Consider the following 9,993-nt stretch of genomic DNA (forward strand, 5'->3'; position numbering starts at 1 on the left):
GATGTACTATCTGTTGTTACATTATGACTATGTACGTTAATGAAATTGATATACTGTTAGTTGCTACATAATGTCCATGTACGTTATGACCATGTACGTAAATGAATTGATATACTGTTAGTTGCTACATAATGTCCATGTACGTAGATAAATCAATATACTGCTGATTGTTTCATAAAGATATGGAACGTGAATGAGATATTAGTTGTTACATAATGGCAATGTACATAAATGAGATAATGTACTGTTAGTAGTTACATAATGACCAGGTAAATAAATGACGTGATGCACAGCTAGCTACTAGCTGCCATATAAACTGAAAAGACGTTCGTTTTAAAACGACACAAACTGCATTATCATTCACTGAAACAACGTGTATGGCCATGGGAATTCCGCCGAACACGGAATAGCAAATATTTTTATAAATGTTCACAAAATTAGCAAGCTGTAACTAAGTCGTCATATCTATTGTCATAAATAGACCAGAGAACTATAAATAAACACACTGCCAGATCACGAGGCGAACGGAGCAGTGTGTGTGTGTGTGTGTGTGTGTGTGTGTGTGTGTGTGTGTGTGTGTGTGTGTGTCTGTGTCTGTGTCTGTGTGTGTATCTGTGTGTGCGCGCGTGCGTATGTATGTGTGTGTGTACGTGCGTGCGTCCGTCCGTACGTGCGTACGTGTGTATGTGCGTGCGTGCGCGCCTACGCCCTTCCTTTTTTTGTTTCGTTCTCACTGTCAGCGTCGATGTCTCTATCCACCACATGTTTTTTTTCTTCTTGCTATCGCTTCACTCCGTGCGTCTTACTGTCTCGTTTGTTTTAATAAACAAAAATATATAAAAATCCTCCGTAGTCCATAGTCCACTCATTATCACCATCATCATCATCATCACCACCTCACATATCATCCAATCCCAAGCAAGTCCCAGCACCCCTCCCCCTACTTCAATCCCACCCCTCCCCCCTCTTCCTCTCCTCCCCTTCCCACCTCCCTCGTTTCCCCCCCACCTCCCCCCATCACCACTCATCCACACCCCATCCTGTTCCTCCATTGTGTTATTCTTTTTTGTCACAACAGATTTCTCTGTGTGAAATTCGGGCTGTTTTTCACAGGGAGAGCGCGTCGCTACACTGAGAGCGCTACCCATTTTTTAGTAATGTTTTTTCCTGCCTGCAGGTTTATATTTCTTTTCCCATCGAAATGATTTTTCCTACATAATTTTGCCAGGGACGACCATTTTGTTGCCGTAGGTTCTTTTAATTGCGCTAAGCGCATGCTGCACACGGGACCTCGGTTTATCGTCTCATCCGAATGACTCTAACCCCCACCACCCTCCTCTAACCCCCACCCCTACTCCACACCCCGAACCCCCACTCACCCATCCCACCCACCCTACTCATGACTGACCCAGGTAGGCGCCGGGCACGTGGAGGTGCGGGTTGTGGTTGAGGGTGGAGAAGAACGTCTCGTCCGGGAACTTGGTGTGGTTGACCCAGTGCAGGAAGTCCCGGGCTACAGGATTGTGCAGGATGAAGTCCACCAGCCCCCTGCTGGCCGTCATGTGCAGGCTGCCCTTCCTCGGCTGGATCTCGTGCGGGGCCGCGAAGTTGTTGTACCACCGGTTCTGGTACAGCCTGCGACACACCCATCTACTCTGAGCAATAATTTGATACATGGGCACCCCCGAAAATGGAGATTGGCTCCCTACATGGCAGGGGTAAAAAAAACAAAAACAAAAAAAACGGTCATACGCGTAAAAGCCCACTCGTGTACATACGGGTGAACATGGGAGTTGCAGCCCATGGACGAGGAAGAAGAATACATGGGCAAGCCAAGGCCATGCTAGGAAAGGCAATGCAGGACAAGGCAAGGCCAGGAAAGGCAGGGCAAGGCAGGGCAAGGCTAGGCTTGGACAGGACATTTTTGGGGGGAGGGCTGTGTTGTTGTCGTACCACACATACAGCCTGCAAGGCAAGGCAAAGCAAGTCAAGGCAAGGCAAAGCAAGGCAAGGCAAGAATAGGAAAGGAAAGGCTAGGACAAGACAAGGCAAGGCTAGGAAAGCCAAGGCAAGACAAGACAAGGCATTGGGGAGAGTGGGGGTGGCTGTGATGTTGTCGTCGTACCACACACATAAGGCAAGGCAAGGTTAAGCAATGAAAGGCTAGGCTAGGCAAGCCGAGCCAAGGCAAGGCCAGGCCATGGAAGGCTAGTCTAGGCTAAGCTAAGCAAGGCAAGGCAATGAAAGGCTAGGCTAGGCTAAGCTAAGCAAGGCAATGTAAATGACAGGCTAGGCGAAGCAAGGTAGGGCAAGGCAAGGCTAGGTAAGACTAGGCAAGGCAAGTTCACTCGTATATCAGGGTGAACGCGGAAGTCACAGCTCATGGAGAGATATCGAGACAAAGAGAGCCAGCGGGAGAAAGAAAGACGTAGACAGTAATCACACACACACACACACACACACACACAGAGAGATTCAGACAGATGAAGAGACAGAGAAGGGGAGCTAGAGAAAGAGAGACAAAGACAGAGAGAAAGAGGGAGGGGGGAGGGAGGGGGTGACTGCCGACATACCAGCTGGTGGTGCAGTCCACGTCATTGGCCCCGTTGAGAGCGGTGAGGATCTGAACCAGCTGGTGGGTGGTCTTCAGGGGGAACTCCTGCCCCGTTAGGTTGATGAAGTACCTGCACACACACACACACACACACACACACACACACACACACACACACACACACACACACACACACACACACACATCAACCATGGATATATACAGCAATACATAGTGGTAAAACGGATTTACACGGTACACAACTTAAGTCAACGCTGCTTATGCTACAGGTTCAGCTGGCACACAGGTGAATTAAAGGTGAATTGAAACAAACTCAGACACTTCCTCAAAAAGGAAGCTCCAGGTTTGTCCTCATACCGATCATTTGACATGTACACGCAGCAGCAATGACAAGAGAAATGTGCAAACACAAGTTAGTAAGATTGGCATAGCCTTTTAATCCCGAAAATGTTCCACAGAATATGTCGGACAATACAGAACACACACATAGTTGCCTCGATGGATTTTCGACCCGGAATGAAATAACAATGAGGCTTGGACATATAACCCTTACATGTACCATATCAATCGTGGACACCCTCCCCCCATCCCCCGTAACCCCCACCCCACCCCCGTAAACGTACCCTATCAATCAAAGACACATACCCAATACATATATCCTACCAGTCATGTCCCACACACCCCATAGATTACTTGCCACCGTGGACATATACGCCATACATGTACCCTATCGGTCATGAACAAATTAATACCCTCATATATGTACCTATTTTCGGCACACACACCACACACATACACCATTTCTTACATGGACTCATACCACATATTTGTACCCTATCACCCATGGACAAATTAATACCCCCATATATTCACCTATCAATCGTAAGCACACACTACATACATATGCCATTTCTATCATGGACACATGCCCCATATTTGTTCCGTATTGCCCATGGACAATATCCTCCATATATATATATATATATATATATATATATATATATATATATATATATATATATATATATACACCATCAATCGTAGGCACACACCACACAAAAACCATTTCTACCATGAACCATGCCCCATATTTGTACCCTATTGCCCATGGACAAATTAATAACCCCATATATGTACCTATCAATCGTAGGTACACACCACATACATACGTTTCTGTCACGGACCTATCAATCGTAGGCACACACCACACATATACCATTTCTACCATGGACCATGCCCCATATTTGTACCCTATTGCCCATGGACAAATTAATACTATCAATTGTACGCACACGCCACATACATATACCATATCTACCATGGACCCATATCCCATATTTGCACCTATTGCTCATGGACAAATTAATACACCTATCAATCGTAGACACACACCACATGCACATTCCCTTTCTGTCATGGACCCATACCCCATACATGTATCAAATCAATCGTGTGGGCAAGTTCTTTTGCCTTTCATATTTACACCCCTTCTCGTTTCCCTCAGGTCTTCAGAAGAATAAACCCACCGAATCCCTAAGCCTCTTTGAAGACTTTTTTTTCAGTATCAAAGACCTTCTCTTGATGTGACCAAGCGCGCTATGCTTGCTCCAAAACTGCTCACACACGAGCTACATCAGACGACGTTTTTCCCTACTAACCCGCGCAGAGATTGTGTGACATCACTCCCAGTTTGAACGCCAAGCCGCTTACATCATTTTGTTCTCGCCAGACAGCCTACTCCTCGACCAGCGTCGCGGTATGCTATTGGCTGAGCTGGAATCTGTGTTTCTGGTCCACCGTATTTAATTAATTTATCTTTTGTCAGATCAGTAAACTACAAGTATTATATACTGGCAGAATCGTCGCGATTCCATCTTTAAGTCTATTCCATTTATGTTTGCCTGCGTTAAACTGATTTAACGCAGTTTGTAATTTTCAGCAACGAGCTCGTTAAAACTGACCCTGTTCAGGTGACTTAAATTAAGATTATAAATTTAGCGTAAATAATCAACTCTTCATTTTATACTCATTAGAACGTAGGCGTTGAGCTCTTTCTTTTGCAACTTATCCGACGTAAATCGGTTCAGGAATCATTTAGAAATCTGTCACTGAACACCTTGTAAGAAACACAGTTGTTGTCAGATTTGGCCAGATTCGGTCAATCTGCTTGCAGCACACGTGACTGTCTTTGCGGTCCGCTTGACTTGCATAAATTGGCACAGTGAGTGATGAGTGGTCATTTTTCATACCTGGTCAGTCATCTGACCACAGCTGCTCTCTTTCTCCCTTGCTGTGTCCCACAACAGTGACATCTTGCTACATATCGCTGCACTGTCTTCTCTTCTAGTCTTCTTCTCTTTTTATATCTTCTCTCTTATGCTCTTATAACTATTGCAAATAAAACAATAGAAAACCCCATTTATGACTGGCCTCTATATGTTCCTGGCCTGTGCGCAGGAATTCTTTTTTGTCCTTTAATTCAGTCAATCATCATTTAGTTAGTTCTTTTGTGCCGTACCCTTGAATAACCACTCAGTTCGGCTACATTGAGAAGTGTCTTCTTCTGGTTCTCAGTCACTCACCAGATCACCCTCTTTCAAAACTAAATTAAAAACCTACCTTTTCGAAATGGCTTCTGCATGTGACGAAGCATTGTCGTCCGTTAGTATGTCTCCTCCCATCCCCCCCCCCTCCCCACACACACACTCCTCCACACCCCAGCCCCGTGTTTCCCCTTTGTGTGTGTGTGTGTGTGTGAGTGAGTGCGTGTGCGTGTGTGTGATTGGGTTTTTCTCTTCTTTTTCTTCTTTATCTCTTGTATGCGTTCACGTTCTGTTGACTTATGTCGTGCACCATTGTATATGTATTCTTCCATTTGAGGAGCTTAGAACTCATTACATGGGGAGTTTACGCCATACAAGTACATTCTTCTCCTTCTCCTTCTCCTTATCAGTATTCGTAGTATTATCATCATTATCATCATTATGACGATGATGATGACGATGACTATGATGCAGGCGACGATGACGATGACGATGATGACGATGACTTACCGCCATGTCTTGTAGGCCCACAGATCCTTCATGCAGATGAGTTCTGGCTCCAGAACACTGAAGGTGCCCCACTTCACTGTGACAGGGGTGGAGGCCAGGAACACGTTGTCAAAACACGACACCAGATCTGGTCACCACCAAACAACACACCAGGAACACGTTGTCAAAACACGACACCAGATCTGGTCATCACAAAACAACACACCAGGAACACGTTGTCAAAACACGACACCAGATCTGGTCACCACCAAACAACACACCAGGAACACGTTGTCAAAACACGACACCAGATCTGGTCACCACCAAACAACACACCAGGAACACGTTGTCAAAACACGACACCAGATCTGGTCATCACAAAACAACACACCAGGAACACGTTGTCAAAACACGACACCAGATCTGGTCACCACCAAACAACACACCAGGAACACGTTGTCAAAACACGACAACAGATCTGGTCACCACAAAACAACACACCAGGAACACGTTGTCAAAACACGACACCAGATCTGGTCACCACCAAACAACACACCAGGAACGCGTTGTCAAAACACGACACCAGATCTGGTCACCACAAAACAACACACCAGACATGTTATCAAAACACGACACCAGATCTGGTCACCCAAAAACAACAACACACCAGGAACACGTTGTCAAAACACGACAGCAGATCTGGTCACCACAAGACAACACACTAGGAACACATTAGACAAACGTCGTAAAAACACGACACCAGATCTGGTCATCACAAAACAACACACCAGGAACACGTTGTCAAAACACGACACCAGATCTGGTCATCACAAAACAACACACCAGGAACACGTTGTCAAAACACTACACCAGATCAGGTCATCACAAAACAACACACCAGGAACACGTTGTCAAAACACTACACCAGATCTGGTCATCACAAAACAACACACCAGACATGTTATCAAAACACGACACCAGATCTGGTCACCACCAAACAACACACCAGGAACACGTTGTCAAAACACGACGCCAGATCTGTTCACCACAAAACAACACACCAGGAACAACAATCATAACATTTTTTTTTTTTTTTTAATTAAAAAGGGAACAACTGATGATGGCCAAAAATGTGTAAATACATCAAGCTGGATACACTCTAGCTCAGATAATACAAAAAAAAGAAGAAGAAAAATTGGATTAAATTTCACAGTTGTCACACAAAACGTTTTCAACAGGTTTTTGTTTGCTTGTTTTGTTTTGTTTGGTGTTTTTTGTTGTTGTTTTTTTCGGCGAAAAAAACAGGTAATTACTCCCTTTTGCAATATAGTTATTCAGAGCTAGGTGAGTTTCTCCAGCTGACCATTTCGAAAGATGTGCTCTCTTCCGCCTCTAGCCTTTTGATTTCAAGTGATTTTCATTGTTAGCTATAATCTTAGCTTATCGATGTAGAAAAACTGATCTGCATATTTCAGTCTCACTTTTTGTGCACTTGACATTCTATCACTGTGCATGAATGACAAATAACACAGCTTTGTACCTGAATGATACTGACAAGCAGACAAGTGATATACACACAGACAGGTGACTGACACAGGCATACATACATACAGGTGACTGACACAGGCATACATACATACAGGTGACTGACAGAGAAGTTATACAGACGGGATATATACAGATATACAGACAGGTGAGTGATAAAGACATACAGACAGGTGGCATACAGACATACAGACACGTAATATACGGACAGAACAGACATACAGATATAGCTCACTGGAAGATATACGGACATACAAAAAGGTGACTGATACAAACATACACACAGTTGGTGTACAGATAGAGCAGACATACAGATAAATTCAGCGGGTGAGCACGGGCAAGCATTTCTGTGTGTGTGTGATCGGAAGTGATTTTGAAATATTTTCTTATTTTACTTGGATTTCATGTATCTTAATGTTAATGTACTAGTTTTATTGGCGTTAACATATGTTATGTGCATGCATACGTGCCTACATCCATGTGTATGTGTGTGTGTGAGTGTGTGTGTGAGTGTGTGTGTGCATTTTACTTATATATATACGATTTATTCCCTTGATGTTTTCATTAATGTATTGTTGTACAATACCTTATGGTCTTAACGTGTGTGTGTGTGTGTGTGCGCGCGCGCGTGCGTGCGTGCGTGCGCGCATGTCATTTTTAGTCATATATACCCTTTTTTGTTGGATGTTTTAATTTGTAAATATTGTTGTGCGATACCCTATTGTCTTAACATGAGTATGTGTGTGTGCGGAGGGGGTGGGTGGGTGTAGTCTATCGTCAGCTATTGGGAATTTTATTTGACTAGTTTTAATCTCTTCTTATGTTGCGCTTGATGATTTTATGCTAGTGTTTACAACGAGCCTGTGATTTCACAACTAATTTCCATGTGGATTAATAAAGTGTTTTTGATTGATTGATATAATTTATACAGACATACAGGCAGGTGATGTACAGACAGAGCAGACATACAGATACAACTCATCAGAAGATATATACAGACATACAGGCAGGTGATGTACAGACAGAGCAGACATACAGATAGAACTCATTAGAAGATACATACAGACATACAGACAGTTGACGTACAGATAGAGCAGACATACAGATAGAACTCATTAGAAGATACATACAGACATACGACTGATACAGACAGATGACTGACACAGCAACACAGACAGCTGACAGACACACAGACACGACATCCAGGCGACAGACTCACGTTCAGCAGCCCTGTGGGTGGCGGGCGGGCTCTTGTTGTCCAGGTGCAGGCAGTAGAAGTTGTGCGGGCGGTACACGGCCCTAAGCAGCCGCTCGGCCAGCTCCAGGTCCTTGAAGAAGAGCATGCTGAAGGCCAGCGGGAAATCCCGCTCCTCCTGGGGAGCGTCCAGAATGTAGCCCCGCGCCTTCAGGAATTGCTTGCAGTCCCGCGTCTCGCGAATGTAGTCCATGTCGCTGCGCGTCACCGGGAAGTGGTCCCCCATGAACGCCTGCGCCTCGCCGAGAGCCCGGCGGTCCCCGCGGATGAGGGCGCCGCAGGAGGGGAAGCGGACGTTGCCCGGGTGGCCGGCGGATCGAGTCCTGGGTTCCCAGCTCTGGGTGAGGGCCCAGGGCAGCGTGTTGCCCAGCTTCAGGGCGCGGGACCCGCCGCCCTTCACAGCCGGGTCGTACGTGCCCGAGGTGTCCGCGAAGCGTTTGATGGGCAGTCCCGCCTCCAGCACGTGCACCACCACCCGCCGCGGGCCCCACAAGTAGACGAGCAGACCCAGGACGAAGACCGACAGTAAGATCGGGTACCTGCGGCCGCGCATCAACCAGCGGCGAAGCTTCCGGTATAGCAGCATCATCGTCGCGTCGTGCTGTAGCGCGGGTGGTGCGAGGTAAAGGCCAGCCACAGCCAGAACAGACCACGTGACTGCAGCCTGGCTGCTGCTATTGGCTGACAGAGATGGCCGACGGCAGCAGGTTCAGATAATCAGCATAGATGTTACCATCCGGTTCATACAATGAGCGTAGATGCTACCATCAAGTTCTTATCATCAGCGTAGATGTCACTACCAGCTTCATAAAATCAGCGTAGATGCCACCACCAGGTTCATAAAATCAGCGTAGATGCCACCACCAGGTTCATAAAATCAGCGTAGATGCCACCACCAGGTTCATAAAATCAGCGTTGATATAGACGTCACCACCAGGTTTATAAAATCAGCGTAGATGCCACCACCAGGTTCATAAAATCAGCGTAGGTGTCACCATCAGGTTCATATGATTCAGGGTATTACTGGGTGGAAAAAAAGCAAATAATCAACACACACAGACACACACAACAATAACAACAACAACAACAACACAACAATACAAACAAAAAGACAAAATTTACAACTCTTTCAGCATTCACATGGAAAATTACTGAATCGATAAGAGCGCGCGCACACACACATACACCCAGACACCCCACACACCCGCAGCCAGGCACACACCAATCTGTTCGCTCAGTACACTCTCTGTTTCTGTCGCTGTGTGGAGATGGGTGGTGGTAGAAACCAGTCCGTGTGTCTGGTTGTCCCCACGCTCTGAACTCTCAACCTGTCCCTCCCCTCACTGCTCAGCCTGTCACTTACTGCTTTTAACCCGCCCCCTCGGTGCTCTCAACCCCTCTCAACCTGTCCCTCGCTGCTCTCAACCTGTCTCAACCTGTCCCTCGCTGCTCTCAACCTGTCTCAACCTGTTCCTCGCTGCTCTCAACCTGTCTCAACCTGACCCTCGCTGCTGTCAACCTGTCCCTCGCTGCTCTCAACCTGTCTCAACCTGATCCTCGCTGCTCTCAACCTGTCCCTCGCTGCT

The 9,993-nt window shown here is 46.1% G+C and overlaps 1 protein-coding gene across 1 annotated transcript in view; it reads right to left on the minus strand.

Moving 5' to 3' along the window:
* Positions 1-8,996, minus strand: part of LOC143282292 (beta-1,3-galactosyl-O-glycosyl-glycoprotein beta-1,6-N-acetylglucosaminyltransferase-like) — a 10,071-nt gene extending 1,075 nt beyond the window's left edge. Inside the window, exons 1-4 of the mRNA XM_076587892.1 lie at positions 8,372-8,996; positions 5,629-5,755; positions 2,594-2,684; positions 1,409-1,655 (exon numbers count right to left, since the gene is read on the minus strand). Of these exons, the coding sequence (XP_076444007.1) occupies positions 1,409-1,655; positions 2,594-2,684; positions 5,629-5,755; positions 8,372-8,996 (1,090 nt within the window). The remainder of the gene's footprint in view (positions 1-1,408; positions 1,656-2,593; positions 2,685-5,628; positions 5,756-8,371) is intronic.
* Positions 8,997-9,993: the final 997 nt, after the last annotated feature.

Source organism: Babylonia areolata, chromosome 5 (genome assembly GCF_041734735.1).
Source record: "Babylonia areolata isolate BAREFJ2019XMU chromosome 5, ASM4173473v1, whole genome shotgun sequence".
NCBI classification, from domain to species: domain Eukaryota; kingdom Metazoa; phylum Mollusca; class Gastropoda; order Neogastropoda; family Buccinidae; genus Babylonia; species Babylonia areolata.